The sequence below is a fragment of the Heteronotia binoei genome, chromosome 3, assembly GCF_032191835.1.
Source record: "Heteronotia binoei isolate CCM8104 ecotype False Entrance Well chromosome 3, APGP_CSIRO_Hbin_v1, whole genome shotgun sequence".
NCBI classification, from domain to species: Eukaryota; Metazoa; Chordata; class Lepidosauria; order Squamata; family Gekkonidae; genus Heteronotia; species Heteronotia binoei.
In genome coordinates this window covers 102,151,115-102,173,418 of record NC_083225.1, presented here as the reverse complement: position 1 = coordinate 102,173,418, position 22,304 = coordinate 102,151,115, and the positions used below count along the sequence as shown (strand labels likewise).

Genomic DNA, 22,304 nt, shown 5'->3' with positions numbered 1-22,304 from the left:
GCTGGAGAGGGCTTTCACAGCAGCTGCCTTTTCAAGGACAACTTCTGCCACAGCTATGGCTGACCCAAGGCCATGCTAGCAGGTGCAAGTGGAGGAGTGGGGAATCAAACCCGGTTCTCCCAGATAAGAGTCCGCACACTTAACCACTACACCAAACTGACTTGGTCTGGCTGCTCCCAGACACACATTCCAGCCGCTATCTAGGACAGTGAACTCCTGTGCTTGGCACTTCCTACTTGTCTGCGCATGCCTCTGCCCGCCTGCCTGCCATTAGCTGAGTCTCTGACAGCGGGAGGGAGTGGGGGGGATTGACGGCCTCTCAGGTGCGGGCTTTCTGCCCCCTCGCCTAGTCATGTGCAACGGGCTGGCCAATCCCATGGTTGCATGCGAGCCTGTGCCTTCCCCATCCCCGTCTTGGCAGTGGGCCAATGGCATGCACTTGGCGGAATCACCATGGTGACAGGTTCTCTGTCACTTGTCAGGCCACTCTTCCCCCTCCAAGCATAACGTAACGTCTCCCCTTTGGAAGCTAATGAGTGGCGCCATAGTTCCACCCACGCCCAAGTGGCCAGCTGCCACGTATGCCTGGATTAGGCTGCCCATCCTATAGAAATGAATAGGATTTCAATGTGACTAAGTGCAAAGTAATGCACATTGGGGCCAAAAATCTTAACTATAAATACAAGTTGACGGATTGTAAACTGGTAGAGACTGACCAAGAGAGAGATCTTGGAGTCATGTTAGATAACTCACTGAAAATGTCAAGAAAGTTTGCGACTGCAATAAAAAAAGGCCAATGCTATGCTGGGGATTATTAGTAAGGGAATTGAAAACAATCAACCAGTATCATAATGCCCCTGTATAAATCAATGGTGTGGCCTCATTTGGAATACTGTGTACAATTCTGGTCACTGCACCTCAAAAAAGATATTATAACATTGGGGAAAAATCCAGAAAAGGGCAGCTAGAATGATTAAAGGGTTGAAACACCTTCCCTATGAAGAAAGGTTAAAGTGCATTGGTCTCTTGAACTTGGAAAAATGACAACTGAGAGGTGACCTGATAGAGGTTTACAAGATCATGTATGGGACAGAGAAGGTAGAGAAAGAAATACTTTTCTCCCTTTCTTACAATACAAGAATTCATGGGCATTCAATGAAATTGCTGAGCTGTTGGGTTAGAACAGATTAAAGGAAGTACCTCTTCATCCAAAGAGTGATTAGCACATGGAATTCATTGCCACAGGAGGTGGAGGCAGCTACATGCATAGATGGCTTCAAGAGGGGATTGGATAAACATATGGAGCAGAGGTCTATCAGTGGCTATTAGCCACAAGGTATAGTTTGCAGATGACACTTGTCTGGGGCAAGTGATGCTCTGTATTCTTGGTGCAACAGTAGGAGGGCTTCTAGTGTCCTGACCCCACTGGTGGACCTCCTGATGGCACCTGGTTTTTTGGTCTCTGTATAACAGACTGTTGGACTGGATGGGCCATTGGCCTGATCCAACATGGCTTCACTTATGTTCTTATAATTCTTACCCCCTTTGACGGGCCCGTTTGATGGGCTCATGGATACCCTAGTGGATGCAGAAGCAGTGGACTATCAAAAAAGTAAAGGAAGCAATCCTTTATACCCTGAGTATCATAGAGGTCATATACATGGGCATCTGAGGGGGGAGAACGCATGCACCCAGGAATACTGGGTCAGAAGGTGAAAGCTAAAATTTGAATGGCTGAAGTCAGTAATGTCCACAACAGACCAACTGGCAGAGATCATTATGTTGGTACTGTTCCCAGTACTGTAAACCACTGGATGCACTGTCATGAACTCAAGACCATGAACAAGATGGTGAACCTGATGCAGGCCTTTACAGTGGCCTAGAAAATAAGAGGCCTAGGGAATGGCTGGAGAATGGCTGAAGACCAGGCAGGGAAAAGCTGCTGGACTAAGGCAAAAAAAAAGGAGCCCAGGATCACCAGGACAAGAAAAATCAGCTGAGCAGGGTCAGCCAAAAACCAGGACTGCAACTTCAAGGGTTGCTGAAGACTGAGTCCAAACTTCAAGGACTCATGTATGCTCATATATGAATTGTTCTACACTTGAGATGGTGGCTACCATACAGGTATAGGGCAGCCCAGGAGATGGTAGTGGTGGAGACCTGAGTAGATGGAAAGTTGGTCTGAGATCTCATGGTTATAGACTGTGGACAGACCATGATTAGGGAGATAAAGAAAGCTCTGTTTCTTGAAAGCTTATGCTACAATAAAATATGTTAGTCTTAAAGGTGCTATTGGACTCTTTATTATATTGATTAGGGAGAGAAACTGCAGAGCCCCAGGAAGAGTAGGAAGGTTAATGTGGATGTTTGGTGATGTGCAATCATCACAACGCATAGATTGATTGAAAATACTTTTATGCTGCTTTTGTTGTTGTTCATTCACACAGTCAAGTCCAACTCTTTGCGAGCCCATGGGCCAAGTCATGACAGGCCCTCCTGTCTTCCACCATCCTCCGAAGTCTGCTCAAATTTATGTTAGTAACATCAGTAACGCTGTTCAGCCATCTCATCTTTTGCTGTCCCCTTCTTCTTTTGCCTTCTGTCTTTCCCAGCATCATCTTCTCTAGTGAGTGTTCCCTTCTCATTTGGTGACCAAAGTATTTGAGCTTAAGCTTCAGCATCTGACCTTTCAGGGAACAGTCTGGGTTGATTTCCCTTAGGACTGACTGACTTGGGGCGGGGCAACACCAGCGAAGATGGCAAATGTGTAGAACAGCCGCTCTGGAAACCTCCTTCCCGATTCTACCTGTTTCTGGAGTCCAGGAAAGACCCTCGGAGGATGGGCAATCTGAATGCAGCCCGCTCTCAGCAATCGCCTCACCACTCCAAGATGCCCCGAGCTGCTGGTGGCCGGAAATGCGACAGATTGCAGCAGAAACGACACCACTTTCCCCAGACATAATGGTGTCTCCCATGGATCAGGAAATGGGTGAACTCCAAAATGATATCTCATTAGAAACCACCATAAAAAAACCCTGTTCAATCTGCTATTCAGGTATTGGAAAAATCTTTAGTAGAGAAGCTTACTACTCAAACAGCAGATCTTCTAAAACCTTTAAACGTACAATTAAATGACATTACAAAAAGCTTGACTCAGACTGCTCAAACTGCTGATATTGCTCTGAATTTGGGGCTTACTTTACAAGATGAAAATATCCAACTACAGGAAAAAAATTATCTCACTTGAGGCAGCTTTTAAACAATCTAACTTGAAGTTGCATGGATTTGCTGAGGACATGGAAGGCTCTGGGGACTTAATGCAAATTATTGTTGAATGGCTTGCAAAATGCCTTGCTTTAGAGGAAGAGACTACTCCAGTACTCTATAAAGCTTATAGAATTGGTACCCCCAATAACCCCAACAGGAAGTTCTCAAAGGACAGTCTGATAATGCTACAAGACATTCTGAGTATAGCTAACCACCAGAATTTAAATCGCTGCCTGAAATTATGATAGTAGCACATGCAATTATTTTAAATTGCTTTTATGTTTTAATTGTTTATTGTATCGGTCACACTAATGTGTTTGTGTCGACCCTTGGTTTGTGAGCCGCCCTGAGCCTGCCTTTGGTGGAGAGGATGGGATATAAATTAAATAATAAATAATAATAAGACCTCAGGATGAGAAATGCAATACCGAATAAAGCCAGAGAGCTTGGGTACTTGAACTATGATGGAGAGAGAATTACAGTATTTCTGGTTATTCCATCTGATGCTCTAGCCATTAGAAAATCATTCAAACCCATTACACAAAGATTGCAGGAAGCCAATATTAGATATCGGTGGTTTATGCTCTGTAAGATTCAAGTTCTCCATAATGGAAAACTACACATTGCCCACGACATGGACAGTGGCATGCTACTTCTTAAGACATTAAGCCTGGAAATGCCTGTGGAAGTAAGAAAACCTCAAAATAAAAGCTGAACTTCACACCTCAAAAAGCAGCAAGATAGCAGTAAGACTTGAGACCTGAATAGTAGTGAATAAAACTGCAGAATTGCTGGACACTGGTAAAGTGTGCAGATGCTCCACTTAAGTTCTTCAGATGTTATAGTTATGACTTATATTCCAATTAATGTTTAATTGCATGGCAGTTATTGGGAAGGGGGGGAGGGGAATAGTTGGACTGTTTTTCTAATCCCCAAGAGTGGTATAGTTAATAAGTAGACATTTAGGACAGTAAGGTATAGGTTTAAGTTTAGTTAAGAGAAAGATGTGTAGATATAGGATATACATAGATAGACAACAGGATTATAGAAAACTAGTTTTGAAAGTTAAGTTATATTAATAGTTAAGACTAACAATCACAAACAAAGGTAGGTAGGACAATAAGTAAAATAGTAAGTATAGCAACACACTCATTTGTTATAAATAATTCTATAGGAAACTTAAGAACATAAGAGAAGCCATGTTGGATCAGGCCAACGGCCCATCAAGTCCAACACTCTGTGTCACACAGTGGCAAAAAATTTTATATACACACATACACTGTGGCTAATAGCCACTGATGGACCTGTGCTCCATATTTTTATCTAAACCCCTCTTGAAGGTGGCTATACTTGTGGCCGCCACCACCTCCTGTGGCAGTGAATTCCACATGTTTATCACCCTTTGGGTGAAGAAGTACTTCCTTTTATCCGTTTTAACCTTTCTGCTCAGCAATTTCATCGAATGCCCACGAGTTCTTGTATTGGGAGAAAGGGAGAAAAGTACTTCTTTCTCTACTTTCTCCATCCCATGCATTATCTTGTAAACCTCTATCATGTCACCCCGCAGTCAACGTTTCTCCAAGCTAAAGAGTCCCAAGCGTTTCAACCTTTCTTCATAGGGAAAGTGCTCCAGCCCTTTAATCATTCTAGTTGCCCTTCTCTGGACTTTCTCCAATGCTATAATATCCTTTTTGAGGTGCGGCGACCAGAACTGCACACAGTACTCCAAATGAGACCGCACCATCGATTTATACAGGGGCATTATGATACTGGCTGATTTGTTTTCAATTCCCTTCCTAATAATTCCCAGCATGGCGTTGGCCTTTTTTATTGCAGATGCACACTGTCTTGACATTTTCAGTGAGTTATCTACCACGACCCCAAGATCTCTCTCTTGGTCAGTTAAGGTTAGACAGTTAATAGATAAGATATTTAGAACAAGAAACATGACAGAACTTAACGTTATGACTCTCAATGTTCGTGGTCTCGACAGTTTGGGGGGTGGGGAAGTATTACATCACAAGTGTTTAAAGGGAAACCAGATATTTTGTTTTTACAAGAAATGCATTTGCGCTCAGCTACTCATCTTGTGTTAAAAACCTCTTGGTTTCAGGCACAATTCCATGCACCAGACAATTCAAAATCTAGAGGTGTGGCCATATTGCTGGCCAAACACCTCAGATATTAACATTCTGAAACACTCAGTGATCCAAGAGGGCGATTTATTTTCATAAGGGGCTTATTAGATGGCCAAGAAATCACAATTGGTTCAGTGTATGCTCCAAATTCTGACCAAATTCCTTTCCTCAAACAAACCTTAAACAAGCTCAGAGATTTTCAAACTGAGAAAGCAATAATTGCGGGTGACCTTAATTATGTGCTAAATGTAAACCTAGATAAATCACATCAGGGGAAACACCTGAGAAGACGTTCCAATGCAGACACTGAGCTGGGCACATTATTAAAAATTTCTGATTTATATGACTCATGGAGAAGTTGCCATCAAACAGCTAAAGACTATACTTATTATTCAGCTCGCTTTCAAACATACACAAGAATTGATTTCATTTTAATATCAAAACAACTATTATCAAACGTGAAGGGTGTAGACACTGATTTAAAACTGTGGTCTGATCACTCCCCAGTCACTTGCACACTGAACAGTCTGAAACAAAACAAAAATAACCAGATCTGGAAGCTAGACAAAAGCATTTTATTGAATACATATTATAGAGAATAACTATTAACTGATATTAAAAACTACTTTAAGGAAAACAAGGATTGTGGAGTCTCTGTAAAGACTGTTTGGGAAACTTCTAAAGCAGTAATGCGAGGCTCGGCAATCTCAAAAGCGGCACACCTACGAAAAGAAAAAAGAGAAAAAGTTAATGAATTACAAAGAAAAATAAAACAATTGGAACAAGCACACAAAAACACTGGAAGCAAAATGTTTTTTAAAAAATTATAAGCTGAACACAAGATATTAGGGGCATTGGAAACCACTAAAATAAAATTTTAAAAATTATTTGAAACAAAGGTTTTGGCAAAAGACACCAAAATCACTCAAATATGTTGCATGGAAGGTAAAACAAAAAAAGAGTAGATTGGTTATCTGTTCCTTGAAAGATGCTAATGGAAACCAACATGTTGAGTCAAATAGAATTGCACAAATAATGGTTAAATTCTACTCACAAATTTATCAAACACAATCTCCAAATCTTTACCAGATTGCAGAATTTTTACAAAAATATCCCTCCTCTAAATTGAATGCAGAACATAAGCAAGTCCTAGATAGGGATATTGAGCCAAAAGAAGTATTTGATGCTATATTTCAACTTAGACCCAATACTGCATCAGGCAACGATGGCGTTCCAGTCGAATATTACAAATGCACTAAAACTGAACTTGTAACACCTTTAACGGTCCTCTGCAATGAAGTCTTACACACAGGCTCTATGCCTAATTCATGGTCCAAAGCTATTATAACAATGATAACAAAGCCAAACAAAGATCTACAACAGCCATGTTCATATTGTCCCATTTCCCTACTGAATGTGGACGCAAAAATTTTCACAAAAAATTTAGCCAATCATTTAAAACCAGTTCTTCCAAGCTACATAAAGCCAGATCAAACTGGATTTATCTTTCAAAGAAATATTACAGACAATACTAGGCGTATATTAAACATAATCAATCACTGCACTAATTCTAAGTTAGAATCTATACTGCTATTGTTGGATGCAGAAAAAGCATTTGACAGTGTGGAAATACCATTTTTTTGAAAGCAACCCTAGCTGAGATGGGATTTGGCAATAATTTTTTAAAAGCAATTCAAGCTATATATCAAAACACAAATGCAAAAATCCTAACCAATGGGCTTCTAGCTAAAAAAATTTTTTTTACAGAGAGGAACTAGGCAAGGCTGTCCGCTTTCGCCGTTGCTCTGACTTGGTGAATACAACACAGGAAATGTTGTCATTGAAATAACGCGAGACCTTTTAACCACTGAAAACAAGACTCTGTGTCAAGAAAGGAAGGAAGGTAACGGAAGGAGCCATTAAGAGAAGGGGAAAATAACAAGCCTCCCGGCCTTCTCTAGGACCTAAAATCATAGAGAAGTACCAGCGGCCGTTATAAGAAGGTCAAAATTTTAAAAACTAATTAAAAGAAAACAGGACATTGAAAAATAGTGAAGCCGGCAGATATTGTCATTAAAAGGTAAAATCTATTGGATTATATGCTTAGAATTAACTTTGGTACAGTTTTGGAGAAAAAAGGAAAAAACTTTTTAAAAGGACAGAAAAGCCTCGGCGGCCATTTTGAAGATTTTTTTTTTAAAAAATTAATGTCTGGATCTAGGCGAATCAGAGAATGGCAATTTTGGGCTTATATAAAAGGGCATGGTCTAATCTACAGGACTGTGTACTTGAAATTTGAATTTGAGAGGTCAGCTTTTGAGCCTATTTGATCTATAGGCAAACAGTGATGTCAGAGCATAGACCAGCAGCAAAGCAGATCCGAACGAGGGCTGGGTCACTTGAAGAAGAAAAAATGGCTAAATGGCAAGATGTAATGGATGCTATGAAGCAAGATTGGTAAAGATAATTAGAGAAACAAAAATAGAAATAAAAAAAGAACTAAAAAAAGATATTGAGTCTAGCACAGAAGAAATTAAAAAAGACATTGAAGATCTCAGAAAAGATACTCAAGCAGCATTACAGAAAGTTCAAGAGGTGGAGGAAAAGTTGAAAGACCAAGGTAAGAATGGACGAAGTGAATTCCACTATTCAAAAAATGAAGGAGACGGCATTACTATTAGACTGTAAACTAATGGAGAACCAGATACGGTTACAAATGGAAACATTTCAAAAGCAAGATAAAATGATAATTTGGTATATGCTTTCTGCTGCACGGACATTATATGCGCAAATGTGGAAACAAGACAAAATACCAGAAATGTGGGAATGGACTTTAAAAGTTATGCATTGGAGTGAAATGGACAAAATACAAGAATCTTAAAAGAACAAGAACTAGAGAAATTTAAAAATGAGTGGAGAAAGTTCCAAAAGTATATGAAAAAAGGAACGTTAAAGGACATTTGGTGATCTTTGATAATGGTTAACTTTAAAAAAACAACCTATATATGGATTACAGTTTTAAAAAAATGGGATTATTGGATTATAACTTTTTCGTTCCTTTGTGAAGAACTAAGAAGGACTATCATGAAGATGGATTACAACTATAGCCTTTGGAATCTTTATGAAGAAAGATTCTTTAATAGATAGAGTTTATTACCTTATAGCAAATTAAATAAAATAGTAATAGGGAGTCATTTGTTAAAGAGTTGGCACTGCTGCTGGTCATCAAAAGGGGGGTGGGGTGGAGAAAATGTTATATATGTGTATTAACTTTCAATAACAAATGATAATATGCTATTACAATATATTACATTATAATAAATTGTTTTAATCACAAAAAAAATATATATAGGCCATTTACCCAGGGGGGCCTGGAGATTCCAAGTCTTACCCACTATTATGAGGTCTCCAATTTATCCTTGCTGATTCGAGCATATACATCCCCAGAACTCGAGTGGGTTCAAATTGAACAGACTTATTTAAAACCCAATCCTCTCACTGATTTTATTTGGAATTTATCATTAGTCCCAACAAAGAAATGGCAAGAAAACATATTCTTAAAAACTGCCATTAATATTTGGAAAAAGTACAGGGAGCATATAGCGCTGGAAGTTTCACTTGTATCTTCCTACACTAACCAGAAATGGTTTGGCCCAGGCCAAAATGATACAACCTACGTCTCCTGGCAGAAAGCAGGGCTAACAAAATTGAATGACTTTTTGGGAAAAGGCAAACTTATTAATTAACTAAAACTAGAAAGAAAATTAGGCTTTAAAATTATGTGGCTTCGGTATGCCCAAATTCAATCGCTATTTGACTCCCCAACAATTAAAAAAGCTCTAGAAAGACCAATGACTGACTTTGAACAACTTCTATTGAAATATGACAGAAGCTTTAAAGGATTACTGTCTAAAATACAAAAAATCCTTTTGAATACAGGAAAGCCCTCTATCTTAAAATACCAGAAACTTGATGAACAAGACTGGTCAAGTATTTGAAAATCTTCTTACTATACTTCCAACATTACGTTCCAAGCTATAAAACTTGTCACACGGTGGTACTTGCCTCCTAATGTTATGTATCACATAAATGCTAGCATTGACTCTCAATGCACAAAGAAACGTGGAATCAAAGGTGAATTTTTCCACTCCTGGTGGACCTGTATGCACATAAAAAAACGTTGGGGGAAAATTATTACAGAAATATGCAGTATTACTAATATTAAACTTCCGTTTGACCTTACGATTTTATTATTAAGTAAATGGTTTCCCCCAGACAATGACCTGACTGAAAATATAAGAATACATATCTTGTCAGTGGCTCGCACCACCATAGCCTCTAAATGGATATCACAATATGAGCCAACAATTGTTGAATGGCAGCAATGTCTATGAGAGCACTTCATAATGGCCAAAATTTCACATTCAATGATTTCTTATTATGTTGACAAATATTGTAAACTTTTTGTACCAATCTGGTTCCCTATTATAGAATATCTGGCAACTTTAGATATAATTCCTAAGAATCCATTATATAAACAGATGCTATACTTCTAATAATGAATCACTAAATGTTACGATCTATTTTTATTAAGAAATGGTAAATTGAAGTTTATTTGTTCGATTTATATTCCGCCCTACCCCACCATATATATATATATGTATATTTGCATAGCTACCTGCTTACCTTTTGTATAAATTATTTTCTTATTTCTCTGTATTGTAATATCCTATGAAATGCCTAATGAAAGAAAAAGTTGTTTAAACAAAAAAGGACCGACTGATTTGATCTTGCAGTCCAAGGGACTCTCAAGAGTCTTCTCCAGCAATACAACTCAAAAGCATCTATTCTTCTGTCCTCGGCCTTTCTTATGGTCCAACTCTCACAGCCGTACATTATTACTGGGAATACCATCGCTTTGACTATATAGACTTTTGTTGGCAGGGTGATGTCTCTACTTTTTATTATACTGCCTAAGTTTGCCATAGCTGTCCTCTCTAGGAGCAAACATCTTTTAATTTCATGGCTACAGTCACCATCTGCAGTGTTCTTGGATCCCAGGAATGTGACATCTGTCGCAGTGAGAGCCAGTTTGGTGTAGTGGTTAAGTATGCAAACTCTTATCTGAGAGTACCAGGTTTGATTCCCCACTCCTCCACTTGCAACTGCTGGAATGGCCTTGAGTCAGCCACAGTGCTCACAAGAGTTGTCCTTGAAAGGGCAGCTTCTGGGAGAGCTCTCTCAGCTCCACCCAGCTCACATGATGTCTGTTGTGCGGGAAGAAGATAAAGGAGATTGTAAGCCGCTCTAAGACTTTGATTCAGACAGAAGAGTGGGGTATAAATCTATGATCTTATTATTATTATTTTGCCATAGCTGTCTTCCCAAGGAGCAAACGTCTTTTAATTTCAAGGCTACAGTCACCATCCGCAGTGATCTTGGATCCCAGGAATGTGAAGTCTGTTACTATTTCCATGTTTTCCCCTCCTATTTGCCAAGGAGTGATGGGGCCAGATGTCATGATCTTAGGTTTTTGATGTTGAGTTTCAAGCCGACTTTTGTGCTCTCCTTTCATCCTCAACAAGAAGTTCTTTAGGTCTTCTTTATTCTCTGCCATTAGTGTTGTCGTCTTATGCTGCCTTACCACCAATCAAAGTCCATACATAAAAATTAAAACACTTACACAATTAAAATATAGTTAAAATTATAAAACTATTTAATTAAAAACATAAACAAACACTAGAAGGAGGCGGACCAGTAATGTGCCAGACAAAACAATGTTTTCACCTGCTGGCAAAAAGACTCCAATGGAGGGAGACAGATGAATTTCCCTCAGGAGGGAATTCCAAAGTTTTGGTACCATAGCTGAAAAGGCCCTTTTTTGGGTTGCTAGCTATCAGCCTAGCTTCAGATGGTGGAGGCAACTTAAGCAGGCCCTCTGGAGTATATGGATAGGTTCATGGACTCAGGTAGAAGTAGGAGGTCAGACACACCAGATGGGGATAGTATCTGTTTCCATCCTGAAATATGTAGCTACTGTATATGGGGCTGGAGGAATTATTATGAGGAACTGAACAAGTGGTGGAAGTTGCCACCTAAGAGGAAGCCATGTGGGTCTTGGGTACCCCAGCCACCTTTGAGCAAGCCTTCCACATGGAGGTTTTCCTTCAATTTGGCTTTCACTGGAGTACTTTTTGGGGGAGGGGCCTTCCAACTAACATCATGCTCCAAATATGCTCTGATTGTCCTCAGTACTCTCTTTCCCAAATTTGCTTTGCTCCAATATTTTTGGGACGCATACAGTCTAACTATGTCATTGTGCCATCTGAATGGTAAGGTGCGCATTTAAGGTCTCCTCTAAATCACCATTTTCTTTCCATGAGATACTCACAGCTACCATTTTTCCTGCCATGCACCAAAGGATTTATAAAAAGCAACAACAGCATAGCAGAAGGTCCTTGTTCAGCCATTGCTATTGGAAGGCCAAAACGTGCTTCAAGTGGCAGTGAGGTGGGGAGAGCCCCGATCTGGACTTGGAGAACAACTGGCAGTCTGAATAGATGCTACTGGGCAAGGGAGTCCACTGGGTTTTAAAGAAGAACTTATTCCCTTGTTTGTACAATGAAACAATTAAATTAAGGATAGAGAAGTAGAAGACATCACTGATGCTGGGAATTAATTACCTGCATTCGTAGGTATATATGCAACCTTGTTGGTTTACCTTTCCATGTATTAATATTCTAAGTCACTTGCCCTGAGTATTGGATCTGCTGCCTCCTGCAACTGAAGCCATACTTTAGTCCCCACTCAACCAGCTTGTTCTTTTTGTGATCATTGTGACTATAAAGAAGATAGAGGGCTTGTCCATTATTCACCTCCAAATAAGACAGCAGAGACAGGACAAAGAAAGCAAGTGAGGGCAACAACCTACTGTGAATCAGGGAAGAGGTGCATGGGGATGCACATTCATGGGTAGTCTTCATCTAGAGCTCCTATATCTATAGATCAAATGGTGTTGAAGAAAGAGCTGGCTGTATGTGGTCAACCAGGGATAAATTCAGGTCTTGAACCATTTACATTAGCCATTTACTGCCCCCAGCCCCAGATAATTGAATGGTGTTTTATGTAGAAGGACAGCAGGCACGGCTGTTGCATAAATTGATCAGAACTTTGAGCCAGCAGCAAAAGAACAGAGCAACACTGGGAACAGTATCCCTCTGTGTCCACTTTGTGCCGTCTGCTCCCCATAAAGAGAGCTCTGCTTGGACCTATAAAGCCCTCCTGTCTTTGCAGGTGTCCTAGGAACTTGGCCATGGCACTTCAACTAGACACATTTATTACCTTTTGGGTGTTACAATTCATCATTCATTCCTTTCCAAAGGCAAAGAATAGTAGTTGAGCATCTAGCTGCCCTTGCCTTCTCTCTCAGGTCTCTCTGCCAGTACATTTGGCTTATTTGTTCTCTTTCAGTCCTGTTCTTCCTGTTGCATTCTGTCCATTCAATGAAGAAAGAGTCAAACCGGATGGCTGGATTCAGTGCAGGGAAATGACTTCAGAGCTACCTTTGTCCCCCCCCCCCCTTCATTTCTTTGAACACACTGGGCCATGTGTCACTGTGAAAGGGTTTGTTTTAACTATTTGGAAGTTCCCATAAGCAAAGCTGCATCAGCCAGCCTCACTGACATCTTTTGAGTCTGACTGAGATTTCGAGTTAAACTGCCAGGGGTTTGTGGCAATCACCCCACCATCACTACCATGACATTGGGCACTGTGCTATAAATCAGGCACAGCCGTCCAAGCAAACTGTCCCTTTTATTGCATCAGGGAAAGTCTGTATAGCAGTTGGCTGAAGCTCCAAACTTCAGAATGGCTCAAAGGATATTTTTTTTCTTGCAAAGAAAGCCAGCTCTTTGAAATCGATTTTATAGACCTGTGTGTGCAATTTCACAGCACACAGGACCACACTGTTTGAAGGCAGATTGGCTGCTTTATACACAAGTACACTTTCAAACCTATTCTGAAGTTAAAGTGAATGTCTGATAGCCTATTTTAAACCCATTTATAGAGGGGGGAAAGGAAACAGACATCTTTTTCATTAGCATTTTCCCCATTCTGTGTTCACAAAAGTGTTCTGTTGTTTTCCTCTCATTTGAAGAAGAAAGTAAGTCCTTATGCAGGCTCAATATATCAAAATATTTTTAAATCCAGAAAGCTTGTCATGATCCACTAATGCTTTGCTTGCCTTGTGTTTGCACCTCTAAGCCAACAGTTCACACATAAATAATATAAAATGTTAAATTCTGTTAATACTTTTCTATAAGGGCATTAAAATATTAAGTGGTAAGATCAATGCACTTTTAGTCACTGTACATCTTGCTTACTGTGCTCACATATGAATTTATTGCATTCTCTTTACCCTGAAACTATATCCAGGAACGCTCATTTTGTTACTCCCAGCTGTGAATCTCAAGAGTCAAAAATAGAGATTTATAACCTACCATTACAATCAGCAAAGCCTCCAGTCCAAAGAGCCATTCTCCAACTTAAGTGATTCTTAGGCTTACCAGATTCAAAGTGGGGTCTGGAGTTCTCTCAGAATTACAACTGATCTCCCCAAAACAGATTTCAGTTCCCCTAGAGGAAATGGCAGCTTTGGAAGTGAAACTCCAGCATCATGTCCCCACTTCCTTCCTCAAACTCCACCTTCCCCAGGTACAGCACCCAAACACCCAAGGAATTGCTAACCCTAGACTGACTCTTTATCTATGGTGCTCCTTAAGCTCTTTAGATGGGGGAGGGGACTTCTATAAGCCAAACCATCTTACAGTTGAAGGAACTAATGGGGCTAGCCAAATCACTCACTGGAGGAACTTTTCAATGATTGGGGGAAACCTATGCTCAAATCCCTACTTAACCATGGAGCTTAGCAAGCCATTAGAGACCAGTAATTCTCTTTCAGCCTCACAGGTCCCTAGGAGGGTGAAACGGGAAATGTCAAATATGCATCTCTTCTGAGCTCCTCAGATGTATATATAATAGATTCAACAACCTACCCAGGTGTAGCGGACTTTTGGGGCACCAGGGACTTTTAGGGCACCAGTGCCTTCACGATATCTGAATGTTTGTACCCAATCATGATACACCACTCTACTTCCGAACAAAACAAAGTCCTAGTATGTATATATGAGGGGGCATGTACCGTATATATGATAGTGCACTGTTTCCCAACCTGGCCAAGACCAAAAGTAGACAGCAAAGCCTCTGAAAGTGGATCACAGATCACAAATGACCACTCCTGGCCTTTACAACCTTCTCTCTTTCCTTCTTGCCAACCTCTCACATTCTTGTCTCCCTCTCTCTCTTTGTGACAATAATGGGGGGAAGGAGAAAGCCACCCAGAAACTAGTAACTTCATGATAATAGCTGAAAGAAAAGTCAGGGCTGGAGAGTAGGTGGGAGCTGTTCAGCATGCCATGGAAAAACTAGAGGAGGATAGAAAGAGGCATGTGTATGCATGGGCTCTGTCTTGGTGCCACTCCTCTGCAGCCCAACCTCTGTAGTGCCTCATTGCTGTGGAAGATGTACTGAACAGAGCCCCTTGCTGCCAACCTCTTCACTGCTGCCTTAGTGTATCTCCTCAACCCAGCTCTCTCTGAGCATGTCTTCTCAAATTCCAGCTGGCAGAGAAGAAGAAGGTTGGGTTCATAGTGGGGGAAGCTGTACCTTTTATGTGATGTTTGTTGGTTTCTCATTAACATCTGGTTGGGCACTGTAGAAAATGGAATGCTGGAACAGGCAAGTGCCATGGTCATATTTTTGCTTAGGACACCAAAAAGTATAGAGTAGTCCTGGATGAGTCATCGTACAAAATAAATTTGAACATGAAGGTTACCATACCCAAAAGGTTGGGAACCACTCTGTTAGTGAAATTAGCTAGTTTCCAAAAGGTACAGATATCTCACATGAGAATGTATGTATTAATACACACATGCAGATTAGCTAGCTCACGTTTAAAATAGGGCTCTCAAAGCCCCTACTGCCCCATTGGTTGTCTTGGAGAAGGCATTTCTCTCTTTAAATCACTTCTCTAAGCCATGCCAGCTGGTGGTTTGGAGAATATATTTAAAGTTGCTTTCTTTCCACCTCCACCTCCCCCATCTATTTGCCTGTTTGCCTTCCTTCCTGTCTTGTGGCTTTCAAATATCTGACATGCATGTCTTATGGCTCTCAAACATCTGGCATTTACTCTATGTGCTTCTTATATTAAGCAAGTTTGGATTAGTGGCCTGATTCACAAATAAGGGTAAGGGCAGTGGCCTCCATGCTCTGCTTGTGGGCCTTCTGCCAGCATCTGGCTGGCCCTGGTTAGAAACAGGATGCTGAAGGAGATGGCCCCTTGCTCTGATCCAGCTGGGCTGCTCTTATGGATAGAAAATCTGCAGACTCATGGTTCTTTCTGAAACTGCAAATTTAAATCCACAACACTGTTCATAAATGCATTCATATTTAAATTTAACCAAGAGGTTCATTGAGGAATCATTTGGCTCTATCCAATACAAGACACAGAATATGTGTGTGTGGGGGGGAATGCTGGGACTCTGAATAATATTACAAAACATTATAGGAAAAAGATGACAAACATTTCAAAGTTGGATGTGTTAGCATGTATGTGCACTCTTTCACTTGCAGTTTAAAGTTACCTGCACATATTGTACATTTTATTTTAAAACAACTTCTTTTTTAACCATTGCCAGGGGACAGAGGGTTCTCTGGAAGTCATTTTAAGCTTTAAGGAAGAGAATTCAGATACTGCTTTATGGTCTGTAAGGAAGAGGTGGTTTAAAATACTAGCCTTTTTGGCTGACCTCAATATTCCAGAGACAACACAAAGAAGCAGCTGAGAATATACACAGAAAATAAAGAATTTCACAAAGGTTGTTGGAAGGGACAAGAGCTGGAACTATGGGGTCAGGAATGGCCGAGATCCAGGGTTGAGGCATAGCCGGCCAGATTTAACAATAAACTTCTTGTTTGCAAATTGCAACATTTTCTCCTAGGGATCCTGAGACAGCCAATGAGCTCCTCTCTCCATCCAGATTTGCCCTCCTATTGGCTGCTCTGTGTCATTCCTCCACTCTAACACAGGGCAGGGTTTAAAGAAGTTCAGTTAAACCATTTCCTCACATCTCACAGCTAATTAGAAGAGGATTTTTTTTTCACACACTCCCCCCTCTTTCCCCTGCAACCTGGATCCCTTTGGCTAACGAGCAGTTAGTGGACATTTGCCCCGCCGGTTGCAAAGCTGTCTCCCTTCACGTGCACGCCCTCTGACTATGAGCGTGTTTTGCCCGATCTGAACGCACCGCGAGGCTACCATGCTGCGCCAACAGCCCCTGTATGAGCTGGCTGGCTACCGGCAGGCGCCCTCCGTCTTGATCTCCAAACCAGGGCACGACAGGCCCCAGTTCGCTCCAGAGCTGCTCCAGCCGTCCCCAGCAAGCGTCAAGGGTGGCGGCTGCGGCGGTAGCAGCAGCAAGAGCGAGCCGAACACGGAGCAGCAGCAGCTACTGCTGCGGCGGAAGATCAACAGCCGGGAGCGGAAGCGGATGCAAGACCTCAACCTGGCCATGGACGCCCTGCGAGAGGTGATCATGCCCTACTCGGCAGCCCACTGCCAAAGCTCCCCGGGTAGAAAACTCTCCAAGATCGCCACGCTGCTCTTAGCCAGGAACTACATCCTCTTGCTGGGCAGCTCTTTGCAAGAACTCCGGCGCATCATCGGGGAGATGAGCGGCTCCGGGCCCAGGCTGCTGTTGGCCGGCTTGCCCCTCTTTGCCACCGCCCCGAGCCCGGTGCTCCTGACGCCGGGCACTTTGAGCCACCACCCCCATCACCCCCCGGACAGCCTGCGCGCCGCCGGCAAATACCTCTCTCTCTCGCTGGAGGAGCAGCAGTGCAGCCAAGTCCACCTGCCCGGCGGGGCCAGCCTCTGCACCTGTGCGGTTTGCAAGTTCCCCCACTGCCTCCCCCCCGGCCTCGGGATAGCTGCCGTGCCGGCGCCCTTCTCCAAGTGACCGCCCCAGGCTGCGTGGGAGGGGGGGCGGGGAGCCCCCCCCCCGAACCTGGAGGGAGGGGCAGCGGGGAGAAGAGAGAGGCCGCGCCACGTGTGCGGGACTGAAGCCTGTGAACACCGGGTCCCACTCGGAAAAGTGACGCCGGCGGCCGTGGACAGTTTCGCCATCAGACTCACGAATCTTAGAAGCTTTTCATACGGCTTCCCCAGACCAGACTTGAGACTCAGCGGGAGTGGGGATGGGCGGGGTGGGAGACTTTGCTAGAGAAAGCGTAAACCAAACACAGCAGATGCCAGTAAACGTCGGCGCCTAAATTTTTGGGCTTAACATCAACCAGTGCTGAGTGCTAGTGTGGGTTTGCACACTTACTAACTAGTAAGCCCCCTCAAACACAGTTGAATTGGCAGACCCTTGTATAAGATGGTCTGAGGGGCTCATTGATTTAAAATTAAGTTTTCACATTGAAATCAATGGGGCCTAGAACGTGCTTAACTTTAGCGAGAAGGTGCTCCTTATTTGTGTCACTCTTCCATTCAGAGAAGTGCAGCAACCATTTTCTTTACACCCCTGCCTCTGGTTGCTATTTCTGATTACCTTGTCGACAAGTGTCTCCCCAAGTTATTTTTTTATATTGTATAGTCTTTAATCACTGGTGATGTTGCATTCTTGGGAGGTATTGCAACTATGCCTATAAAGATCTGTGCAGCCCAATTATACTTATTTCAAAGTAAATCCTACTACTTTTATTGGGACTTTCTTCCAAGTAGATACGCCTAGAATTGTAGATTTACTTTACTAAAAGAAAGTGTTGAAAAAATTAGTAGCCTTAGCCGAAGCATAGACTCAATGGTTTAATGACGATGGAGGTGACAAAGAGGCATTTTCTTAGAGATTCAAAAGACTGAAATTCCAATTTCATTAGAAATCATCTGTGGAAGTTGTGTTACTGCTGCTTTTACAATAGGATCTATTCAGTTTCTTTCTTGGATGCAAGAAAGGTTTCAGAGAACAATAGAACTTAAAAGTAGAATATTATAATATGTTGTTACTGAGAGATGTTATAGGTTCCTTTCCAGTGGAGACAAAAAAATCTGGAAACCTTCAGATTGCTTAGTTTTACATTTTTTCTGTGTATGCTTAAACAGGAATGTAAAGGCAGCCTTTTAAGTTTTTTAAAAATCAGTTCTATATACAAATGAAGTTGTATAGTTCTGAAACAATGTTCTGATGTTGCAAATGCTCTCACACCTGAATAATTCTTCTGTTTTGTTCCAGAGAGATGGCTGTGATAGCCTTTTGCATTAAAAAGAACAAAGAGACTTGCCGCACCTTAATATTTTTCTAAAAAACATTTGTGGCATAAACTTTCTATAACCAGGTCCTGCCACCATACATGCAACTCTCTGGTTACTTTTTAGAATGCCACCATACTTTTTTTTTGTAGTTTTCAGTTTTTAAATAATTGTTTAATTTTTAAGAAGGAACCCTGCAGGATCCTGTAATTTGCACTTGTGCAATTATAATAAACACAAATAAATACCAGAGTATTTGCATCTCTCTGATGATTTCAGAGAGTGGCTGAAATAATTAGTATATTGGTGTATACATATTGGCAATGGTGTTTTCTAATATCTAAGAGATTCTGCTGATAACATTGAAAGAGATTCGGAATCTTAGAACAGAACAATCATTGGCTTTATACTGACATTAAAGTCACTCCAATCCCACAATTTGTTTTTTGTGATTGAGTGGTGTTCTCTAACTAGACTAATCTGGAATAAAATTACATTTTGGTTGATACACTTTCTTCTTCCTTCTCCCCCCTGCCCCAACAACCTAGAGATTAGATCTGCTTCTGCAATAAGTCTCTGTTTACAAAATCCACACCAATATGGTCTGGTCAATAGATGTGGTATACCACATACATGGAAATTGTTCTTAGCAGACTGGTCCTTTGAAGAATTTGATAATCCAATGTTGCTAAAGCCAGCCAGAATGTATCCAGCACATGGTGTTTTAAAAAGAAAGAGGGATGTGCAGAGCATATTTGTGTCTTGAGAAGCTCCCATTCATTTCAGGGTAGCTGGTTCAAAAGCTGTTTGCTGACGTTTGTGTCCCTTAGATCAACAGTTAATGGAAGGCATTGCTCTGGAGAGTGGTTCTTTTGCTTGATATATCTCTTTTTAGAAGATTGAAGGTCTTCTATTTTATATTCCAATTATTCTGCTAAAAGATCCTTCAATTCACTTCTGTCTCAAAATTGGTTCCACAGTTTAAGCTTAATTAGAATGTAAAGCAATACAGGAGCAAGGAAAAGAGCCCAGATTGATCAGGGCAAAGTAAAAGTGGGAGGGAATCACTGGACATGGGGGTGTGGAATAAAAGGAGCACAAAGCACTTGCTGCCTTCTCTTCCTCAGTCCAAACCCTTTGTCAGTTTGCTTCTGATGTGATTGCACTTTTCTTCCCAGGAGGCTCAAGTTAGGAACTGTCCCTCAGAAATGTACTTTAAGGGTTTAATCCCAATATATAAGGATTGAGAAGAGGCTGGGTCTGATTTCCTCCATGTGGAATGGCATTCTAGGTGTCTCATCTTTAACCTTGGACTTGACGCAGAATGAAATAAAAGGCTCTCAATACTCTTGGCTTAACATGAAGAAAAACAACTGGAAAGTTGACAATGCAGCCCAAAGTATAGGCCACTTGCACTGTTTCAAGTTTATCATCCATTTAACCGCCAAACATTTTTGAAGTACTCTAGCTTGAACAAGTGTTTCTGTACGGAAGCTTGTGCATCCCACCTTAGGTAAACATGGCCTTAGTGTTTTCCGTATTACCAGCAAAACAAAATTTGGCAAGCAAAAGGTTTTGTATGGAGACCTCAGAAGAATAGGAAGATGCAGCAAAGATACACAGAACATGGATAGTAATAATAATAATAATATAATAATAAATTTTATTTATATCCCGCCCTCCCCGCCTAGGCAGGCTCAGGGCGGCTGACAACAGTTCGATAAAATTATACAATATAAAATATACAATATAAGGTAATTTAAAACAACATTTAAGTTATACATTGATTTAAAACAACAATCTAAAACCAGTTCCAAATGTCTGGATCATTCCATAGTTTAAACGGCGGTGATCTTCCTGATGTTATCTGTACACTTGTATTATGGCAGGGGTCACTAGATAAATCGTTGGTAATTAAACAGCCATCCTATCAACTTCTACAAACGCCTGCTTGAAAAGGATGGTCTTACAGGCCCTGCGGAATTGGTCCAAACTCCGCAGGGCCCGTACCTCCTCCGGAAGTTGATTCCAAAGGCACGGGGCTATAACAGAGAAGGCCCGTGCCCGTGTACTCTGTAATTTCGCCTCCTTTGGCCCAGGGATAGTCAGCGTGTTCTTCCCTGCCGACCTCAGTGCTCTTTGGGGCTCATATGGGGAGAGACGGTCCCTCAGGTAGGCAGGTCCTCGGCCATATAGGGCTTTAAAGGTAATAACCAGCACTTTGTATCGCACCCGGTATGTAACTGGCAGCCAGTGCAGTTCACGCAGCCCCGGCTGTATATGCTCCCATTTCGGGAGTCCCAATAACAGCCTGGCCGCTGCGTTCTGCACTAGCTGCAGCTTCCGGGTTCGACACAAAGGCAGCCCCATGTAGAGGGCGTTGCAGTAGTCTAGTCTTGAGGTGACCGTCGCATGGATCACTGTTGCCAGGTCCCGGCGCTCCAGGAAAGGAGCCAGCTGCCTTGCCCGCCTCAGGTGGAAGAATGCCGACTTGGCAGTGGCCGCTACCCGGGCCTCCATTGATAGTGAAGGCTCCAGTAGGACTCCCAGGCTCCTGACCCGGCCCGCCGCCTTCAGCGGCGCACCGTCAAAAACCGGGAGAGGTATTTCCCTTCCCAGAGCGCCGCGCCCCACGCAAAGGACCTCTGTCTTCGTCGGGTTCAGCTTCAACCCACTCAGCCTAAGCCAAGTTGCCACGGCCTGCAGTGCCCGGTCTAAATTCACTGGAACGCAGTCAGGCCGGCCATCCATTAGCAGATAGAGCTGGGTGTCATCCGCATATTGATGACAACCCAGTCCAAAACTCCGGGCAATCTGGGCAAGGGGGCGCATGTAGATGTTAAATAACATCGGGGAGAGAACTGCTCCCTGAGGCACCCCACAATCTAGTGTGCGCCTCTGGGAAAGCTCACCCCCGATTGCCACCCTTTGTCCCCGACCTTTGAGGAAGGAGGAAAGCCATTGTAAGGCCAGCCCCCTGACCCCTATGTCGGCGAGGCGGCGGGTCAGTAGCCGGTGGTCGACCGTGTCGAACGCTGCCGACAGGTCTAACAGCATCAGCACCGCCACGCCTCCTCGATCCAGTTGCCGCTGGAGGTCATCTGCCAAGGTGACCAGCACTGTCTCCGTCCCGTGGCCCGGGCGAAAGCCGGACTGGCAAGGGTCTAGGACGGAAGCGTCATCTAGAAAACCCTGTGGTTGCAGCGCCACTGCCCTCTCAATAATTTTACCTAAAAACGGTAAATTAGAAACCGGTCGGTAATTTGCCAATTCGGCCGGATCTGCTGTACATTTTTTCAAGAGGGGGCGGACCAAAGCCTCTTTCAGAGGTGATGGAAAAAGTCCCTCCGAGAGGGATCTATTTATTATGTCCCGTAAAGGACATCTAAGCTCCCTCTGGCAAGCTTTAATCAACCAGGAGGGGCAAGGGTCCAAATCGCAAGTTGTTGGGCGCGCAACAGAGAGAATTCCATCGACTTCCTCCAGGCTGAGCGGGTCAAACCGACCCAACTCCAAACCCGAAGACAGGCGCG

The 22,304-nt window shown here is 42.4% G+C and overlaps 1 protein-coding gene across 1 annotated transcript; it reads left to right on the top strand.

Moving 5' to 3' along the window:
• Positions 1–16,712: 16,712 nt before the first annotated feature.
• OLIG1 (oligodendrocyte transcription factor 1) lies at positions 16,713–17,479 on the top strand. The gene has a single exon (XM_060235139.1). It carries the CDS (start codon positions 16,781–16,783, stop codon positions 17,477–17,479), a length of 699 nt encoding a protein of 232 aa, XP_060091122.1. The 5' UTR covers positions 16,713–16,780.
• Positions 17,480–22,304: the final 4,825 nt, after the last annotated feature.

Bases quoted from the DNA above. Each gene is read 5' to 3' on its own strand.
- OLIG1 (XM_060235139.1), top strand. From the start codon at position 16,781: ATGCTGCGCCAACAGCCCCTGTATGAGCTGGCTGGCTACCGGCAGGCG.